At 40.0% G+C, this 22,529-nt stretch overlaps 1 protein-coding gene across 4 annotated transcripts in view; it reads right to left on the bottom strand.

Moving 5' to 3' along the window:
• Window positions 1–22,529, bottom strand: part of NSUN6 (NOP2/Sun RNA methyltransferase 6) — a 90,280-nt gene that overhangs the window by 49,574 nt on the left and 18,177 nt on the right. For all 4 annotated transcript variants that reach the window (XR_002733881.2, XM_023223145.2, XM_023223146.2 and 1 more), the window contains 3 exons: window positions 15,493–15,602; window positions 13,768–13,921; window positions 8,558–8,639 (listed from right to left, as the gene is read on the bottom strand). Coding sequence is in view for 3 of the 4 variants with exons in the window: in XM_023223145.2 (XP_023078913.1) it covers window positions 8,558–8,639; window positions 13,768–13,921; window positions 15,493–15,602 (346 nt within the window). In the remaining variant the exon portion in view is untranslated. The remainder of the gene's footprint in view (window positions 1–8,557; window positions 8,640–13,767; window positions 13,922–15,492; window positions 15,603–22,529) is intronic.

The following is a 22,529-nucleotide window of genomic DNA, read 5'->3' as shown; positions in this document are numbered from 1 at the left end:
CTTTGGGAGGCTGAGGTGGGTGGATCCCCTGAGGTCAGGAGTTCGAGACCAGACTGGCCAATGTGGTGAAACCCTACCTCTACTAAAAATACAAAAATTAGATGGGTGAGGCGGTGTGCACCTATAATCCCAGCTACTCGGGAGGCTAAGGCATGAGAATCTCAAACCCGGGAGGTGGAGGTTGTAGTGAGTGGAGATCATGCCATTGTACTCCGGCCTAACTGAAAGGGCAAGACTCCGTCTCAAAAAAAAAAAAAAAGAAAAGAAAAAAGAAAAAAGACAAAAGACTACTAGCTGCCAAACTCTTGTGCCTACTAGATAGATTTCTTCAAGGTGTAACTACTTTGGCCACTCACCTTATGAACTACCTCATCTTCTCAAGTTAACCAGTTACTGAATGTCATTCAAGAAACCATATCAGTTTTCTTAACTTATAAACCAGTGCAGGCTTGAGATAATATATATTCAAAGTGCCTAGCACAAAACCAACTTTAAATCAAAGCTGGCATAGATTACTGAGGAAGAATAAAAAATGTTACCTTGCATGAAGATGCAGCTTATGATTTGGGTATCTTTTTCCCTGTATTTTAAAAGATATTTTGAAACATGCCAAGAAAAACAGAATTTTAAGTTCAAAATGAAACTACGTCACAGATTCCTCTGTGGGCCCAGATTTCAAATGGCAGAACTGCAGGAAAGCAGCAAACCAGAATAACACCTGGATTTCAATTGGAACCCTTTGTTCCAAGGAACCAAGTGTTTCAGTGTATGTTCATCTCCCTTTATCCTCAGAGCTCCTTAGGGAGATGTGGCAGGAGTAATTTTCTTCTCTAGTGAGGAAAACCAACTGGCTGGGCTCAGACATAACAGTTACGAGCAGAGCTAGGAGCAGGAAACAGGTCACTAGAGCTGAGGTTCCCTATATTACTGCTGGATGAGTTTTGGGGGTTGAGGTAAAGACTTTATTCCCCAAACCACCTGGACTAGCAGCCCTCATTTTATTTATAAAAGGAAATAAGGCCAGGTGGGGTGGCTCACGCCTGTAATCCCAGGACTGTGGGAGGCTGAGGCTGCCAGATCACAAGGTCAGGAGTTCGAGGACAGTCTGGCCAACATGGTGAAACCCCGTCTCTACTAAATATACAAAAATTAGCTGGGTGTGGTGGCAGAAGCCTGTAATCCCAGCTTGGGAAGCTGAGGCAGAATTGCTTGAACCTAGGAGGTAGAGACTGCAGTGAGCTGAGATGGTGCCACTGCACTCCAGCCTGGGTGACAGACCAAGACTCCATTCCCCCCACGAAAAAAAAGGAAACAAATGCATCAAGATGCTGGAGGAGAAAGGCATTGTGAGGCAGGTAATTGCCCCTTCCCGGCAATGGTGGGGTATTTTGTTTCGCTTTGTTTTGTTTTGAGATGGAGTCTTGCTCTGTCACCCAGGCTGGAGCATAGTGACGCAATCTCGGCTCATTGCAACCTCTGCCTCCCAGGTTCAAGTGATTTTTCTGCCTCAGCCTCCCAAGTATCTGGGATTACATGTACACGCCACTACACCTGGCTAATTTTTGTATTTTTAGTAGAGACGGGGTTTCACCATGTTGGCCAGGCTGGTCTCGAACTCCTGACCTCATGTGATCCACCTGCCTTGGCCTCCCAAAGTGCTGAGATTACAAGTGTGAGCTACCATGCTGAATCTATGGTAGGTTTTGCACACTCACGGGGCAGCCAGGCAGCCCTTGGTGCAGTCCAGTGTCTTCCCTACTCCCAGAAAAATCTATTTTTTGCTATTGGGTCTTTTCAGAGTCTGAGTGGGTTGGAGGATGTATCAGTGAGGGATACATTTGTCCCTGCATTTTTTTGAAACACCAGTTACTCTTGCATAGTATTGCATCTCAACAAGGAAGTAGCTACAAGTGATAAGTCAAAGTTATTTATGAGGCTTATCAAGTTAATATCAGACTAATCAACACTTATTGACCAAAGTATACAACCTCTACATAAGTCCTAGCCTATTAATTCTTTTAAAATTCAGAATTAGGTCGGGAGCAGTGGCTCACACCTTTGGGAAGCCAAGGCAAGCGGATCACTTGAGGCCAGGAATTCGAGACCAGTCTGGCCAACATGGCAAAACCCATCTCTACTAAAAATATGAAAATTAGCCAGGTGTCTTTGACTGTAATCCAGCTTCTTGGAGGGCTGGGGCATGAGAATTGGTTGAACCTGGGAGGCGGAGGTTGCAGTGAGTTGAGATCACACCACTCTGTCTCAAAAAAATAAGTAAAATACAGAATCAAAACAGTAGACAGATGGTTTATTCATTTACTCCACAAAATGTAATGAGTGCCTACTACATATCAGACATTGGTCTATGCACTGGAGTTAAGAAAGTAAATAAGATCTCTCTGCTCAATGGAATTTACATATATTGGTGGAGGTGCAAGAATAGCACTCCTGACCTGTGTGCATGCCCTTTTTATTATAACAACAGTACAATGAAATCCTTCTTTTATATTTAATAAGCTGAAAGTGAGTTGCTGCCAGAAGCAACAGCTGAGCACTAACTACACACAACTTAAAAGCATCAGACTGCTGGGCGTGGTGGCTCACGTCTGTAATCCCAGCACTTTGGGAGATTAAGGCGGGCAGATCACAAAGTCAAGAGATAGAGACCATCTTGGCCAACATGATGAAATCTCATCTCTGCTAAAAATACAAAAATTAGCTGGGCGTGGTGGCGCGTGCCTGTAGTCCCAGCTACTCAGGAGGCTGAGGCAGGAGAATCACCTGAACCCGGGAGGCAGAGGTGGCAGTGAGCTGAGATTGCACCGCTGCATTCCAGCCTGGGTGACGAGAGTGAGCCTCCGTCTCCAAAAAAAAAAAAAAAAAAGCATCACACTTGTCAAAATCATCATTTACATGTGACAGATGACAGGTGAGATAGAGAGTGAGATAGAGAAGAAATCTTATGATCCCAAAATTATTCTACCTACATGTTTATACTTTTTCAAGGATCTAAGCAAGTTTCCACAATACACATTTATTTAAATTATGCAAAAAATCAAGCAGCATAATAGGAAGATGTAAAATGTGAAGGGATGCTCCTCAGTTTTAGAGACTGAAGCTTCTTAGATCTTCCCACTGCTTTGTTACTCAAAGTGTGGCCCACAAATCAGGGAAACCCAAATTTCCTGGGAGCCTGTTAGAAATACAGAATCTTAGAACCCACTCCAGACTTACGAATCAGAATCTGCATTTTAACAAATCCCACAGGATTATTATATTTGTATGTTAAAGTGTAGGAAGGCCAGGCATGACTCATACCTGTAATCCTAGCACTTTGGGAGGCTGAGGCAGGTGGATCTCCTGAGGTGAGGAGTTCGAGACCAGCCTGGCCAACATATAGTGAAATTCCATCTCTACTAAAAATACAAAAATTAACTGGGCGTAGTGACACATGTCTGTAGTCCCAGCTACTTGGGAAGCTGAGGCAGGAGAATTGCTTAAACCCAGGAGGGGGAGGTTGCAGTGAGCCAAGATCGTGACACTTCACTCTAGCCTGGGTGACACAGCGAGACGCTCTTTTTTTTTTTTTTTTGAGACGGAGTCTCGCTCTGTCACCTAGGCTGAAGTGCAGTGGCTCAATCTTGGCTCACTGCAAGCTCCGCCTCCCAGGCTCACGCCATTCTCCTGCCTCAGCCTCCCAAGTAGCTGGGACTACAGGCACCCACCACCACGCCTGGCTTATTTTTTTTTATTTTTAGTAGAGACGGCGTTTCATGTGTTAGCCGGGATGGTCTCCATCTCCCGACCTCGTGATCTGCCCACCTCGGCCTCCCAAAGTGCTGGGATTACAGGCATGAGCCACCGCACCCGGCAGAGACTCTGTCTCTTAAAAAAAAAAAAAGTGTAGGAAGATTGTTTTATACTATGTGGATTAAAATTAATTTGGGAATGGGTTCCTACAGGCCAAATCTGGGATAATTTCAGCACCAAAATAATTAAATACAGTAATGAACTATAAACTATGGAAAAAATAGGAATTTGTGAGTGTACGCTGTTAATAAATAAGTAAATGCAAAGGGAAGAAGGGAGGCCTCTTATATTAAAGTGCCCATTCCCGAGTGACAAAGTTGGAAAATCATTGTTCTGTAACAGTAACAACTAGCTCGGGCAAAAATCATCAATGGATGCAAAATCGAGGGGGAAATTTGAATTAGGAACAGGATTTGAATGATTTCTTCAAGTGTCTCCCCACAGACTGGTTATTAGTTACAAGGGGGAGAAAACAAAAATATATGTATTGTGGCGAAATCAGCTGGCGTCTTGATAGGCTTTCAAAACAAACATCACCAGTAAGGTACACATGTCTGTGGTTTGACTCCAGATGTGACACTCTGAGGCTTACATGTGAACCTTTGTTGCCTACTTGGAAAACACCTTACAGCATCAATAAGTAATGATAAGGCAGTGCAACAGTATGGAATATCGTACAATCTAAGGATTCTAGCAAGTTTTCTTATGACAGGGATCTAACAAAAAAATACTTTCGGCCTACAGCAATAATGGAAGCACCTGAGAGAAAAACATCTTTCTCCAAAATGGAACAATTCTATTAAACAACTTACGACAAAACGGAAAGAATATATATAAGAAATAAAAGTTGACTGAATAAGTGAGAATGTTGGATCAGAGATGGACATGATGGGGGAAAAAAGAAATTACAGAAGGCCTCAAAGTGCTCAGCGCAGTGCCTGATGCATAATAAATATTTTAAAATTATTGGTCATTATGTTAGAAAAAAAACTGAAGTGGACACTTCTTTGCATCATGGTTCCCAAATCTGGGTCTATATCACAATACTCTTAAAAGTGGGAAATACACAAACAGCAGATTCCTGTAGGCCTACTCAAAATTTCTGGGGGATTATCATGTACCCCCTGATACGATAAGGACACTTCATCTCTGTGGTATTCTTCTCAAAAATCCAACAACCCCAGCCTAGACGAATCCAAAATGAGGGACTTTCAACAAAATACCTCAGTCTCAAAACTGTCAAGGTCTTAAAAACAAGGCAAGACTGGGCAACTATCGCAGGCCAGAAGAGACGTAATGATTAAATGCAGTGTGGGATCCTGGATTGGATCCTGAACATAAATAGGACATTATGAGAAAAACTGGTGAAATCTGAATTCACTTGGAGTTTATGGTAATGTGGTATTCACAGCATTTGGAGTTATCGCCCACAACATTCATAACATAGTAACACACCAGTGTTGGTTTCTAAGTTTTATCAAATGTACCATGGTAGTATATTACCCTTAAGAGAAACTGGGTGAAGGGTATATAGAAATGACTATCTTTGCAAATCTGTAATTCTAAAATTCTATTCTGTAATTCTGAAAATATTCTAAAACAAAAACTTTTCAACCTTATGAGAGAAAGTAGGAAAAAAATCTTTATTAAAAAAAAAAAATCCAGGAATAGACTCTAGGTATCTATAGCACAAGTTTTCCAAGTGATTTGATACATACAAATGTACTGCAGTCTTGGTGAATGGCATGATTACATTATAAAATGTGTGAGATAATGAGGCTCCCTTTGTTGGCTGAGACCTGTGAAAGGCTTGGGCATCTTCCATATTCGATCTAAGTTAATCAGTTCCTCAAACCAAAATGAAAACTGCTAATTATGGCTACCAGGAGCTTCTTAGCTATTAGAGAAGTAAAGCATGGATACTGACAAAAGCAAAAATAATTTTCAATTTGTTATTAAAGTATCAGCAACTATTGCAATGATTTAACACTATTGAAAAGTACTTCCATTTAGATGATGCCTCTCACATGATGTACTTTCAGAACCTGTCATTTAATTCACTTTATAGTCACTTGAATATTCAAGTATGTTTGTCTGAAAAGAAAGGCAACTTGCTGAAACATTCCAAATGCGTTTTGTATTACCATTATATGTAAATGTAAAACTTGTTCCATCTGTGAGAATCTTTACGTATGTAAACATTTAAGGATAATAATAAATTTTTAAAATTCCACATTCTTCTTAAACTTACTGTTCTGCATGTTCTTTCAGAATTTTCCTTAGAGAAACGAGTATAACCTGGTTCTGGTCTGCACTGAATTAACTATTTACATTTTATGGATAAGACCCAGTTAAGAATCTGGTAGTCCTGAACCAATTTGAAAAGGAAGATATAACACAAAAAGATCAACTAATACTAACTAAACACTGATCACAGAGTTTTTGGGAAATTGTCAAAGAAGCACTTGAGAAATTTAATGTAATATGTGAACTGTTTAAAGCCCTCACCCCAGGAACTTGGAACTCAGTAAATCTAACTTAGGACCCAAGATCTGCATTTTCAAAAGGCCCTGCAGGTGATTCAGATGCAGATCTTCCACGGGTTACCTCTAGAGCACTGGCATGGGGCCAAGAATACAGGCTTGAAATCAGAAAGACCTGGATTCAAATTTTGACTCTGCAAATTTCTACCCATGCAGCACACAGCAAACCACTCCTTTAATCACAAAAAACTACTAATGCCTACTACGCATTTTAATTTTCTAAGCCTCTATTTCCTTCTCTATGAAACTGACGGTTTGTAAGAAGTAAATGAAAAAATATATGTAAAACACTCAGCTCAGTACATGGACCACAATAAGCACTCAGTCAGTGTTAGCTGCGATTACCATTAGTATCCCTTATAAGTTTCACTGGCCATCAGAAACTGGCCATCAAAATAGACTACATAAAATAAAACAGCTTTCACTAAAGAAATGACAAAAAGTTAAACTCTACCCTCAGACACAAAAGTTTTATTCTGGAAGGAAATTCTTATGTCCTTTGCTATTAGGTGACAAAGAATATGGCTCTATGGTAGTCTGGACAGTATGAATCACAAAATGACTCACAATATTTCATAAAGTCATCATTAAACTGATTTTAAGATGAAAGAGTGCTGCTACAGATAGCAAAAAAATGTAAAAAGAAAATTTGCACTATACTAGATTTCTTTTTATAAAGTCAAAACTAAATAATGACCAGGCACGGTGGCTCATGCCTGTAATCCCAGAACTTCGGAAGGCCAAATCGAGATGACCACTTGAGCCCAGGAACTCAAGACCAGCCTGGACAATATGGCAAAACCCCATTTCTACTAAAAATACAAAAAATTAGCTAGCTGTGGTGGTGCATGCTGTAGTCCCAGCTACCCAGGAGGCTGAGGTGGGAGGATCACCTGAGCCTGGGAGGTTGAGGCTGCAGTGAGCCAAGATCATGCCACTGCACTCCAACCCAGGTGACAGAGTAAGATTCTGTCTCAAAACAAAAAAACAAAACAAAACAAAAGCAAAAAAACAAACAAACAAAAAAACCCACACACACTTTAAACTATGAGATGAGCAGGTACTGTCAAACCACACAGAAAACTAACATTGCATTAAACATTACTAACTTGAAGGAGTGCAGGTACCACTAGTAATGACTCAGGGCTACGTTGCCAAATGAAAACAAGTGTTTGAAATGAATTATATAATAAACAGCCATGAAAAAACTCCACTGAAACTAAAATTAGCAAACAAAAGTCCCCAAAATGATTCATAAACAATTATATATAATCTTGTATAATTATATAAGATTATATATTCTAATGTGTTAGAACATCACCAATGTGCAATTAGATAATAAATATCTGTTCTTCTGTTTGTTCACACCAGAAATAATCTCTGAATTCAAAAAATGTCTGTTGGCTAAATACTGGGCAAAGGCCAGGTATGAAGGCTCACACCTACAATTCCAACACTTTGGGAGGCCAAGGCAGGAGGATCACTTGAGGCCAGGAGTTTGAAACCAGCCTGGGCCACAAAGTGAGACCCCATCTCTACAAAAACATCAAACAAATCAGTGGGGCATAGTAGTGCACACGAGGCTAGGCAGGAAGATTGCTTGAGCCCAGGAGTTCGAGCTTACAGTGAGCTATGACTGTACCACTGTACTCCAGCCTAGAAAACTGAGTGAGAGCCTGTCTCAAAATAATAATAATAATTACTGGACAGAGAAGGTGGGGCAGCACACGACATTTGGACTTAAGGTTTGAATTCAGATACCACCAATTACCAGTAGTGTGACATAGGACAAGAGCCCTAACAGATCTGGTCTTCAGTTATCTTCATCTTATATTTTAAGTTATAGCACTACCTAACCAATAGACTATAACAAATCAAATGATTTACTAACGGAACACCAAACATGTATATCAAATGCATGCAATATTCAGGGATTAATATTTTGAGATGGAAAGTAGTAAATTTAATCAGTTATTAAATCACCTTTGGGCAAAGAAAGATAGAAAAAAATAGTTTAAAAATCAACAGAGAAAAAGAAAAGAAGAATGCTTGTAAAGTTTTTTCTTACTGCTTAACCAAAGGTAGATCAGTGTATATAAGCAGACTCCAAAAAAAATTTTAAATTTTAAAAAATCCTAGATTTCAAATAATTCACTGATGTATGTTTCAATGTCACTAAATATTTTACTTTTATACATACTTACTTGTAAAAATAAGTAACGGGGCAGTACATTGTCAAATGAAGGGCTGAGATATACTGGTTCTGTCATTCTTATGCCCATGCCTCTGAAAAATAGGAAATCTAACATTAGTCGTATAAATTCCATGGTCTATACAAACTATGTTCCCAGAAACATTCTCAAATAGCCTGTCAAACATAAGATGCTCTGTCTTTTAAAGAACTCTTTTGGCCAAGTGCGGTGGCTCAAGCCTGTAATCCCAGCACTTTGGAAGGCAGAGGCGGGAGGATCACTTGAGGTCAGGAGTTCAAGACCAGCCCGACCAACATGCACAAACCCTGTTTCTACTAAAACCACAAAAAATTAGCCAAGCGTGGTGGTGGGTGCCTGATCCCAGCTACTTGGGAGGCTGAGACAGGAGAATCACGTGAACCTGGGAGGCAAAGGTTGCAAGGAGCCAAGATCGCACCATTGCACTCCAGCCTGGGCGACAAGAGTGAAACTCTGTCTCAAAAAAATAAAAAAATAAAAAACTCTTTCATTCAACAACAAAATACATAAAGTAGTCCTGTTAATTGTTTTTGAATTTTTACCCGCAGAATAGGAAGCCATCAGAACTAAAAAGGAAAAAGTAACATAAATTTTTCATTTAAGCACAAATGAGTATCTGCAGACGTTTGAACAGACTAAAAAGCAAACACTACCTCATTCTTTACTACTTCCTGTCAGCTCTTTGTAGAATAATTGCCCGGTACTGACACAATCCCAAGGATAACCTTTTCCACCTTTGTCCCATTTTAGAAGTGGCAGTTGAACTGATCAGAACAGGAAAGGCCAGGACTCAGAATGGCCTGGTGGAGAGTGACTCAACAAGACAAACATCACAATCTCAGAGATGTTGTCAGAGGCTATTGAAGCAGAGAAAGAACACCCAAATCCTGTTAGACAAAGCCAAGCCTGGCCTTGTGTGTCAGGCCAAACCAGAGAGAGCAAGCAAAAGGAGAAATTCAAAGAGTGTTCCAGGGATTAGGACGGCACAGAAAAAAGTACAGTCTAATTAAAAGGGAAGTATAAAAATCAGGATTTAGGCCGACACAGTGGCTCATCATGCCTGTAATCCCAGCACTTTGAGAGACTGGCACAGGAGGATCACTTGAGGTCAGAAGTTTGACACCAGCCTGGGCAACAGACAGAATTTTAAAAATGACCAAGGCATGGCGGAGTGTACCTGTAGTCCCGGTACTTGGAAGACTGAAGCGGAGGGATCCGTTGAGCCCAGGAGTTGGAGGCTGCAGTTAGTTATGATTCTGCCACTGCACTGCAGCCTGGGCAACAGAGCACCCAAATAAATACAATTTTTATAAAATGGTTTTTAAAAATCATGACTTAAACCTGGTTTAAGGGTTCAATCAAAGGAGAGACCCATTAGGATGAGCAAAGATAAAGTCTTCGAAGCAGTATAGTAGACAAGTTCACAGCTAGCTTATGGAACAGCCTATGAGTTGATCTTGGCAGAGATGCGTCTACACTGATGGTATGTACTCTATCTAATATTGGCAGGATAAGTTTATGTTGGTCTTTACAGTAAAATAACGTCAGTAGATATCTGTGGATTATTATTGCAGTGGTATGATTATAAACTCCCCTTGGTTTTGTTGTTTGTTTGTTTATTTATTTATTGTTAGACACAGGGTCTCACTCTCTCACCCAGGCTGGAGCGCAGTGGCACAATCATAGCTCACTGCAGCCTCTAACTACTGGGTTCAAGTGATCCTCCCACCTTAGCCTCCCCAATAGCTGGGATTACAGGCACACACCACCACGCCAGGTAAGTGTGTGTGTCCGTGTGCATGTGTGTGGACAAAGTCTCACTATGTTGTGTGTGTGTGTGTGTGTGTGTCTGTGTGTACAGAGTCTCACTCTGTAGCCCAGACTGGCATCAAACTCCTAGCCTCAAGCAATCCTCCTGCCACAGCTTCCGGAGCTCCTGGGATAACGGGTATGAGCCACTATGCCTGGCTCCCTCAGTTCTAACAGCCTTTAGCATATAATAAATGCTGACTCCTTTTCCTCCTTTTCCCACCCCTTTACCACCTTACTCATTTGTTTACCACTTGAAATCCATGAATGTACACTTTTAATCAGAGGTTAAAACTCAGTCACTGCTCCAGTCAGGAACAAATCAAACCACTGTATTCACTTCCAAGGCAAATGGTCCCTGCCCCTGAGCAGAAAATATACAAACGAAGCTTCTGAAACGTCACTGACTCACATTTGAAAGCCAGTCCTGGCTGGGTGTGGCATTTCCTCCCTGTAATCCTAGCACTTTGGGAGGCCAAGGTGGGAGGACTGCTTGAGACCAGAAGTTCAAGACCAGACTGGGTAACATAGCAAGACCTCCATATCTATGAAAAAATAAAAATAAAGTATCAGCTGATCATGGTGTCATGTGCCTATAGAACTAGCTACTCAGAGGCTGAAGTAGGAGGATCACTTGAGCTCAGGAATTCAAGGTTACAGTGAGCTTTGATCACACCACTCCAGCCTTAGTGACAGAGCAAGATCCTGTCTCTAAAAGAAAAATCAAAGCAAGTCAGTCCTTTGTTGTGACACCTGGTACTCTTACCTTGATCAACACCCAGAATCTACAACTATTATTGAATATCTTGAATTCCAGAGTCTGATCACTCCATAATTTAAATGACTTTCTGACTTGCAGGACTCTAGTCCTCTAAAAATACTGAAACTTGAAAATGTTCATGCCTGTCGTCCTACTCAGTTCCTAACTGCCACTTTAGGTTCTGGTGCTCTTCGACTATCTCCTTCTGAACATGCTTACCAGAACAAGTGAGCGCTATAAATTACTGAACTCAAAATAACATAATAAAGAATAATTTAAGCCAATTATTATTCAGGTATGAGACTGCATGTTTCTTTAAAAAATATTTCTATAGCCACATATCTCCATATAATAATGCAAAGTACAAGATTGCATATATTAATGCAATCTGTTAGTAATTAACCTGCCTCCATGAATCTATGAATGATTCAACCCACCTGAAATTCAAGAAAGCAAAAGGTTCAAATTCACTAACTGAAAAACAATTGTACCATTAGTTGTGTTGGTTTAAAATGTTTTAAGGAACATAAATAAGAAACAGGGTGTACATGCAGCATTTCTATCATAGCAGCCTGTTTCTCACAAAGGAAGAGAAAAAACTTGCGAAAGTGTAACTGAATACATTGAGTTTAAACATCGATTTTTTTTTCCTTTTTTGACATTCTGAAGTCTTGCTGTGTCACCCAGACTGGAGTGCAGTGGTACAGTCTCGGGCTCACTGCAACCTCCCAGGTTCAAGCAATTCTCCTGCCTCAGCCTCCTGAGTAGCTGAGATTACAGGTGCCTACCACCACACCTAGCTTATTTTTGTATTTTTAGTAGAGACGGGGGTTTCACCGTGTTGGCCAGGCTGGTCTTGAACTCCTGACCTCTAGTGATCCGCCCACCTTGGCCTCTCAAAGTGCTGGAATTACAGAAGTGAGCCACCGCACCCGGCCAAAAGTTGGCTGAAAGTTGTTTGCCTCCTAACTTCCACTAACAAAAAATTATTCACAACATTGTTCAGAAAACGTTATTCAACACAGTAACTGGAACCACATCAAATAACCTAAGAGAATGAAGAGTATACCATTAACAATGAACTAATGGAGGCAGTCAAAATATCAATTACATATTACAGGTCCAAAGATAAACATAGCAGATGTATGCATAATCTTTATATTCATGAAGCTTTCTAAGGAGAATAAAATCTTTGTTCTTGGTCATTTGGAAAGTGCTGCTACCTAGATCTAGGGAATCCAACAGTCAACTTCTTCAGAAGAACGAATGAATTTCAACTACAAACCCAAACTGTTGCAACATGAACAACGGTTCTACCAATCAGGGATACTGTCCAACTGTAAATGGAGAAATTCACAGCTTTCAGCATGTCTATGTCAGCCATGAACTTTGGAGTAATGGAGCTGTCCACTGAACTCAAACAGCCTGAAAAAATTAAGTAAAATAAGAGCCTGGACTTTCCACCAATTTATTTAGGGCCACTAGCAATAAGAAATGATTTACAACAGACTGTATTTTAATTTAGTTTGAACAAGCCTAAACATGCATTTTTAACCACAAATGTGAGTGCCAGGTTTCTGGTAAAATTTATTTTTAATTAAAAAGTATGTTTAGGCCGGGCGCGGTGACTCAAGCCTGTAATCCCAGCACTTTGGGAGGCCAAGACGGGTAGATCACGAGGCCAGGAGATCAAGACCATCCTGGCTAACACGGTGAAACCCCGTCTCTACTAAAAAATACAAAAAACTAGCCGGGCGAGGTGGCAGGCGCCTGTAGTCCCAGCTACTCGGGAGGCTGAGGCAGGAGAATAGCATAAACCCGGGAGGCGGAGCTTGCAGTGAGCTGAGATCTGGTCACTGCACTCCAGCCCCGGCGACAGAGCGAGACTCCGTCTCAAAAAGAAAAAAAAAAAAAGTATGTTTAATTTATATTAAAATCAAACTTTTTCTTGACAAGTAAGAATGTTAAAAATGATCTGGATAGGACGGGCGCAGTGCCTCACGCCTGTAATCTCAGCACTTTGGGAGGTCGAGGTGAGCAGATCACAAGGTCAGGAGATCAAGACCATCCTGGCTAACACGGTGAAACCCCGTCTCTACTAAAAATACAAAAAATGAGCCAGGCGTGGTGGCAGGCACCTGTAGTCTCAGCTACTCGGGAGGCTGAGGCAGAAGAATGGTGTGAACCTGGGAGGCAGAGCTTGCAGTGAGCCGAGATCATGCCACTGCACTCCAGCCTAGATGACAGAGCAAGACACCGTCTCAGAAAAAAAACAAAAAAATGATCTGGATAGATCATCGAATTCATTCTCCATCAAAATGAGCACTGTTTTTTAAAGATGAAAATATTTCAAAAAAAATAAAATTCAGAAGGACAAGTAAAATCATTTGACAATTAAAATGTAACTGGTTGCCTAATGAGGCTCTTTAATTTGATCAGTTACCCTTTTTGATCAAAAATCATGGAAATATCGGTTAAACAATTTTTTTCCAGTTGGATTTAGAGCAAAAAAAAAAAACCTCATATAACGCAACTAGATACATTTTACATTATTTGTAATTTTCATTGACCCACAAAAAGGATGCTGATTTCCCCAAAACACCTGATGACATACTTCAGTTCAGGTAATCCATTGAAGATTTCCTTGCGGCTTAGTTCAGAAATCCCATTTCCAAGAAATACTTTTGTTCCATCAAATTCTCTGGCTCCTTTCTTACATTTTCCTTTAATATCAGAGTATACAGAAATAACATCTCCAGCTTTCATAACTAGAGAAAGAAGAAAATCAGATTACATTGAATTATACTTTGGCAGAAGAATCGTGAACATTCTTTGAGCTAGACTGGCGATCTCTAGAGGCATCAATAGTGGGCATGAAGCAGTTCAAACTGGCTCATTATCTCAATACAATCTTTAATAGAAAATCTGACGTTTACTTTAAAATATTCCCTAACAATAAAACTCACTGAAGAATCTTTTTCAGTGAAAACAAAGAAATAGAACAGCTTCAAAACATCCTGCCCTCAACTGGAAATCTGTAGCTGAGCCAAATTATTTCCCCCAAGCCTTAAAAGATTTCTTATAAATCTTGACATCTCAGCTCAAACCTCAAAGTTCTAAGTTTCCTTCAAACGGATTCTTCAAATATGTACCCTAAAATCTTTCAAAGATGTATTTCTAAATCCCATAACCCTGTTTGTATTTCTGTGCTATTTTGCTGTGACAGCACAATTAAGGCACAGACTTTAATGATGAGCATATAAAGCCATTCATATATATATACACATACGTATGCACACATATATATGTGTGTGTAGACACTTACAATACCTTTTACGGTATACAGTGTACAGAGTTGCCTTATATGGCTGATTAAATCCAGTTTTTGTAGGCATTTCAATATCTTCTATAACAACTCCCAGTGGTATTTATGATGGGAAATTATATTCCACTTCCAAAACCATTTTTAAAGCTAATCTATCATAAATTTATTTGGCCTATTACCTGGCAACAGTAGTGAACAGCCTATTAGCTAGAGCTAAGAAAACCGTTAAAATAATATAGATCAGATGTCAATACACTTTTCCTGTAAAGGGCAAATAAGTATTTTAGGCTTTGTAGCCACATAAGGTCTCTGTGGCATATTCTTCTTTATATATGTATCTTTTCACAGCATTTTAAAAATGAAAAAATCATTCTTAGCTTATGGGCCACAGACAAACAGACATAGGCCAGATTTGGCCAGCAGGGAGTAGTTGGCCCAATTCTGATACAGATCAAATCATTCATTTCAAGGACACCACAACTGAGGCCCAGATACTGAATAACTTTTCTACAGATCAAAGCAAATGTTTCTTGATTTCAAGTCCAATAAAGTACCACTGAACCACAGTGACTAACTTACTAAGCATATGCAATACAGGTATGTCGCCAACTGTGTGAATACATTAAGAATACTAAGTTTCATCCCAATGTTCAGATTTCAGGTTCTGGATGTTCTCTCACTGATGATACGACAGCTTTCTGAGGTTTCAAGGCAATGCAGTCAAGAAAACAAAACAGAAGTTCACTGATGTACTCTCTATTCATCAGTAATGATCCACTAAAACAACCATCATCAAATATATCCTTATTTGGAAGGAAAAAAAAAAAACTATCGGAAAACCTCACATGATGACTAGTTAGTCCTCATCGGATAAAACCCTAAATGCAAAGCTGGAAAAATATCCGACCAAGGTAAATTTGGAATACATCTTAGTGACAAATCAATAAATTCTCCATTTGAAAATGCACATAAATTTTAGAGAACCTTAAAGACAAATCTAAACATGATACTTACACTTGGATGCTGACACAATTCCTGGGGCATAGACATGGGCTCCTCTTAAAACTGCATTGCCACACTGGGCTCCAACAATGGCTTCACACTGCTGTTTTTTAATATTCTTCCTAGAAATGTAAGACACAAGAAGTTTAATAGTAAACATACCTCCAATGCCTACCAATTTTTCCCGTGTTCCATCTGAACGCGAATAGCCTCTTTAGTCTTAATTGTCCTGAATACATAAGAAAAAGCTGAAAAAAGAGGCATACATAAAGAGGAAACAGGAAAAAAACAGCAACACAGAGATGGGCACTTGAGAGGAAGGAAAAATGAAGAGGTCCATCTGGTGGAAGGCAATACAGTGGCACCAGAAATTGCTTAATCATTTAACAAGCATTACTGTTTCTCATAGCATTAGAAGAAAAATAGACTTTCTCTGTCTTCAAAGACGAAAATAGAAAAATACACAAGGAATTACAAAAACATTTCTAAAGTGGTAAATTGTTGCATGGTAAATTATGAATAATTTAAACAAGACAGGAAAAGAAGATAAGTATTTTTTCCTTCCTTTGCTGCCCACCTTTTTGAGTCTTTTCCAATTTCTCACATTCTATTCATTTTTTTTGCCACTAAAATATGTATTACTTCTAACACTCAGGGTTCCAAAGATCAGGGACCGAATGTGATCAGCCCTAAATAAAAATCCTTAACACTGAGTCTCTAATAAGCTTCCTTGGATGGTTGTCACAACTCATTGCTAGGGGAATTAAGTGCATCCCGTCTTCTATTCCATGATCGCCAAATCATCAAATCTTACTAATTTTTCAGCTTTATACCTACTCCTTCCTGGTCCCTCCCAAACATTCTCATGGCTCATTCTCTGCCTACTTCTTAGAGGCCTCTCCACCGGCTTCCAAAACATGCCACCATCTCTGCTCACCTTGCATTCTATCCCTTGGCAATCTCATGCTTTCAATAATCACTCACAAAAACAATCCACAAATTCTAATGTTTAGTCTTTCTAGATTTTTTTTTTTTTTTTTTTTGAGGCCAAGTCTTGCTCTGTCACCCAGGCTGGAGTGCAGTGGTGCAATATTGGCTTGCTGTAACTTCTGCCATCTGGGTTCAAGCGATTCTCATGCCTCAACCTCCTGAGTAACTGGGATTACAGGTGCCCGCCACCACACCTGGCTAACTTGTATTTTTAGTAGAGACGGGGGTTCACCATGTTGGCCAGGCTGGTCTTGAACTTTTGACCTCAGGTTATCCACCAGCCTCAGCCTCCCAAAGTGCTGGGATTATAAGCGTAAGCCACCACGCCTGGCCTAGACTCTTAGTTGATATTTCTAATTACCTATGGACAGCTATATAGAGATGTCTCACAGTTACTTCAAACTCAGCAAGTCCTAAACAATGTTAGTTTTCCCTCATCCATTCTTCTACTCCTTGGCAGGATCCCAAATCTTTTCATCCTGTTTCCAATCTTGAATGAGGCATCATTATCTGCCCAGATAACCAAACTAGATGTTTCAGTGTTACGGTATGGATGTGTCCCCAATATTCATGTGCTGGAAACTTAATCCCTAGTGCAACTGTGTTGGAATGTGAGGCCTTTGGGAACAGTTTAGGTCATGAGGGCTCTGCCCTCATGAATGAATTAATGCTATAATAAAAAGGGCTTGCAACAGTGAGTTCGCTCTCTCTTGCCCTGGTGCCCTCTACCATGTACGGATGCAGCAAGAAAGCCCTCACCAGATGCAACTGCCTCGATCTTGGACTTCCCATCCTCCAACACTATAAAAAATAAATGTCTGTTCTTTATAAATTACCCAGTCTCAGGTATTGTTATAGCAGCACAAAATAAACTAAGACACTCAGCATCATCTTAAAGCCCTCCTAAGCCTTGACATTGATTGATTTAGAAATCATGCTATCTTCTAGTTCTGATAGGTCTTGTGGGCCTATCTCCTAATGTCAGACACATATCTCTTTGTGATTACTGAAATGGCTTCCTGCCTTTCACTATTGGTTTCAGATTTTCTCTATGTCTTTGGTGTTCTGCAGTTTCACTCTGAAGTATGTAGATATGAATCTACTTTTACTTTTGGCTTCAAGCTCACACTTATTAAATTTATCATCAACAATAGAAATTCAAAGTCATTACATTTGTGATTATTGTCTTTCCCCCATTATTCCTGTTCTCTATACCTGGGACTCATTAAAAATATAAAGTGCTGGTCAGGTGTAGTGTAGTGGCTCACACCTGTAATCCCAGCACTTTTGGAGGCAGAGGCAGGTGGATCACCTGAGGTTGGGAGTTCTAGACCAGCGTGACCAACGTGGAGAAACCGTCTCTACTAAAAACACAAAATTAGCCAGGCATGGTGGTGGGTGCCTGTAATCCCAGCTACTTGGGAGGCTGAGGCATGAGAATCACTTGAACTCAGGAGGCACAGGTTGCAGTGAGTCGAGATGGTGCCACTGTACTCCAGCTTGGGCAACAAGAACAAAACTCTGTCTCAAAAAAAAAAAAGGAAATATAAAGTGCTCTTTTCATGACTCAATTTCACTTTCATATTTTTAATTTCTCTCTGCTGCATTCTAGATAATTTCCTAAGGGTCATCTCCTAATTCAAAAATTCTCTAATCAGTTGGGTCTAATCTACTGTTTAATTCATTGTGTGAGTTTTTAATTTTAATGATGACATTTTTATTTTCAGAAATTTGTTTTCAATTCTACCTTTTTATCCTTAGGGTCTTTTATGTTTTATTCTTTCATTTTTAAACATTTTAAGAAAACTGTTTTGTCTACGGCTGTACCACTCTGAAAATGCCCAATCTCATCTGATCTTGGAAGAAAAATATTTTTATAGTCTCTGCCAGAGAGGTCTATTTGTTAAAAGTTCTGAGGGAAATCTAATCCTGCAGCTTATTATATATGCTGATTCTTACTCACCGTGGTTTGATTCCTAGTGTAGCTTTTAACAATGTGAAGTGTTTGGCTTAGATTGAATGAGTGCTGCTCCAGAGTGATGTCACTTCGTTTTTGCCAAGCACCCAGGAATTGGCTTGGGACCAAATAGTTAATTTCCCAGTTTGCAAGTTCCAAGACAATTTAGGTTGCAGCAATTTGCATTCCAGACCTTTATGAGGGAGGGAACTTACGGCTGTGTATTTTCAGTAACACGTTTTTCTCCAACCTATATCCTAAGGCAAGAAAGACCTACTTTTCATTACTGTCTTGTACTGACTACTGGGTATTTCTCATCCTTACTATTAACACTCTGTTGTTTAAACCAAAGAGCCTAAATTTAGAAGACAGACTACCTCCTTTCCCATACCTCCAACCCCCCAATATTAGCTCACATGCTTGCTGTTCTCAAATGCTTGCTGTTCAATTATTCTGCATTCCTAACCTCTAATATATCAACTACATTTCTAATCACTCAACTACATCATTTTGTGGCCTAGTATGTTCTTTTTTACTTAGCACTCCTAGGTGTATGTAGCGAAAACATTTTCATGTTATCTAATTCACCATACATATGATTGAAGCTAAAAGACTCTGAAATACCTTCCCAACTTTTCTCCAGGTTTGCAATTCATCTTTCGAAAAAATTTCTGAAACTTTTGACTGTAAGTTGATATAAGAAACACACCTGATAAAAGAACTTATTTCAAGTTCTTAAATCATTTGAGAACTTGATATAAGAAGCTACACATACATGTCTGTGTGTGGTATCACACACTTACAACATTTCATTAAATATTTGTACTATGTGTAATGCAATATATTATAAAACATCCCATTTATTTTTCACAATATTCATTGAAAACATTAAATTGATTTCACAAGTTACTAATGGATCATGATCTCTAAGCAGTTTGGAAGACTATGACCACTCTTATATTTCTAAAATACACATTTAATCATTACTAATAAAAATTCTTTTTTTTTTTTTGAGACAAGGGTCTTGCGCTGTCGCCCAGGCTGGAGTGCAGTGGCACCATCTCGGCTCGCTGCAAACTCTGCCTCCCGAGTTCACACCATTCTTCTACCTCAGCCTCCTGAGCAGCAGGGATTACAGGCGCCCGCCACCACACATGGCTAATTTTTTGTTTTTAGTAGAGATGGGTTTCACCATGTTAGCCAGGATGGTCTCAACCTCCTGACCTCCTTATCCGCCCGCCTTAGCCTCCCAAAATGCTGGGATTACAGGCATGAGCCACTGCGCCTGAAAATAAAAATTCTGTAGCTTCTAAAGTCTATGAAAAAAAAAATTCCTTAGTAAAAAAAAATTATGCATACTTCATACCTGCCTCGCCCAACTTCTTCAGTTTCGTCTTTCACCCATCCCTTAACTCTGAAAACGAATAGCCAAACCTGATCACTTTTATCAGGAGCCACCATATTTTCATGCATTCATGTCTTTCCTCAGGCCTTCTCTCTGCCTAGCATAACCTTGCCCACCTTAACAGCCCTTCAGCCTCATTTCTCCTCACCTTCAAGGCTCAGATGAAATAATACCTGCTTGGAGAAAATATTTAACAATTTCTTTGTACTCAGTCCTTCCTATTCTATGATCCAGTGGCATTTAATTTATACTTCTACTGTGGCTATCATAACACTTTGACTTGTACCAAAGTCTCCCGACTTAAGACTACAGAACTATATCTCATTCATCTTTGTAACACCAACACATCTCACATATAGCACAAATTCAAAAACATGCTTTGTGAAAGTGAAATCTGTGGTGTTAGATTTTATGAAAATAACACGGAGGGGAAAAGATGAATTCTGGAACAGAGAACTGTGGAGAAAAAGAGTTAACACAGTAGGCCTGATCTGCTATCTTTGAAAAGCCTGCTTATAAGGCTGGCCTTGACTGACCTCTGGGAACTGAGATTTCAGCAGGGTTCCTTATTAATTGGTAAGAGTGGCTCACTGTGCCTGAATTACTGGACAAACTATGATTTATGGTAAATACCAGCTTTCCTTCTGAAAATCTGGAATTTGGGTATGTACCAGGCAGTGGGAATCTACATGATGAGCCCTGAATAGGAATCTTGGCAGTGAGTCTATCTGGTTACTGGGGGGATCTCCTGTGGGAGTCCTGTGTGGCTCCACCGGAAGAGGACTCTGGAAGCTTGTGTTTGGTTTTCCCTTTGCTGATTGTGCTTCGTATTCTTTCACTGCAACAAATCATAGCCGTAAGTACAATTATGTGCTGAATTTCCTAAGTCCTCTCAGAGAATCACAGAACCAAGGAGTGGTCTTGGGCCACCAACACCAGGACTGACAATATAAAAACATAGTATGTCACATGAAAGTATCAATATTTAAGTCAGCTTTGCTGAAAGGGAATTTTCACGAGGAAAAATAAAAGAGGAAATGTAAAAGTTGGTGCAGGGTCATAAAACATGCTAAAAGCTTGATTTTTATTGAAATGTTTCCAAATACAGTGCATCAACAACATTAAAGATGACATTCCAATAGTTTAGTAATACAGGTTGGAGAAAACAACTATAAATACACCTAGATTAAAAGTATTAGAGGCCGGGCGCGGTGGCTCAAGCCTGTAATCCCAGCACTTTGGGAGGCCGAGACGGGCGGATCACGAGGTCAGGAGATCGAGACCCTCCTGGCTAACACGGTGAAACCCCGTCTCTGCTAAAAAATACAAAAAATTAGCCGGGCGAGGTGGTGGGCGCCTGTGGTCCCAGCCACTCGGGAGGCTGAGGCAGGAGAATGGCGTGAACCCAGGAGGCAGAGGTTGCGGTGAGCTGAGATCCGGCCACTGCACTCTAGCCTGGGCGACAGAGCAAGACTCCGTCTCAAAAAAAAAAAAAAAAAAAAAAAAGTATTAGAAAAGCTAAAAAATGAAGTAGCTAAGAAATTAAAAACAGATTATGGGAATGTCCTGTTAAGGAATCTAAAAGCATATATTTTTATCAATTTGGTATTTTAACTGCACACATTCACAACCCTACACATACTAACAACCCTACACCAAATGGAAGGTGATGGATGAAACTGAAACAACACATGATATTGCTGCATATGCCAAATACTTCCTTGCAGTGCAGGAGGACTGCCACCTTTATTCAATCAGTAGATTCTGTGCAACAGCATTTTTTCAATATTCTATTGTAATAACCATATATATCTATATCTATCTATCTATCTATCTATCTATATCTTAAAGTGCTTGTTATGGATGGAATGTTTGTGTCCCCAAAATTCACATGCAGAAACCCGAATTCAATGTGATGGTATTTGGAGATGTGTTGGGGGGATAATTAGTTATGAGGGTAGAACGCTCATAAATGGGATCAGTGCCTTTATAAGAGATCCAAGAGCTACCCACTTTCTTTCTGGCATGTGAGAATACAAGGAGAAGTCAGCTATCTGCATTCCAGAAGAGGGCCCTCACCAGAACCCAAGCATACTGGCACCTGTCTTGGATTTCCAGCCTCCAGAACCGTGAGAAACAATCTAAGACAGTACTGACATGAGTTACATGGCAACTACAAAAGATGGAAATCAGCAGGGCACAGTGGTTCACACCTGTAATCCCAGCACTTTAGGAGGCCGAGGTAGGCAGATTACCTGAGGTCAGGAGTTCGAGACCAGCCTGGCCAACATGGTCAAACCCTGTCTCTACTAAAAATACAAATATTAGCTCAGCGTGGTGGCAGACGCCTGTAATTCCAGCTACTCAGGAGGTTGAGGCAGGATAATCGCTTGAACACGGAGGTGGAGGTTGCAGTGAGGGGGGATCATGCCATTGCACTCTAGACTGGGCAACAAGAGCAAGACTCGCTCCTGGGTGGGGGGAAAAAAGATGGAAATCAAGAAGGTTAAAAGGTAAGACAAATCCAGTCTCATTTGGATTTCAAGAGATTCATGCTGCTGAATTACGTATTCAATTGTGAAAGAAAAAAAGAAAATTTTCTGGCATTCTAACTATTTTGAGACTTTTATCAAAAAGGGAGGAGCATTAATTGAGAGAATACAGAAATTCCTTAAAATTACAAATTGATTTTTGGCC

The sequence above is a fragment of the Piliocolobus tephrosceles genome, chromosome 9, assembly GCF_002776525.5.
Source record: "Piliocolobus tephrosceles isolate RC106 chromosome 9, ASM277652v3, whole genome shotgun sequence".
Taxonomy (NCBI): domain Eukaryota; kingdom Metazoa; phylum Chordata; class Mammalia; order Primates; family Cercopithecidae; genus Piliocolobus; species Piliocolobus tephrosceles.
Note: the sequence above shows the minus strand (reverse complement) of the source record. Positions and strands in the feature narration are given on the sequence as shown.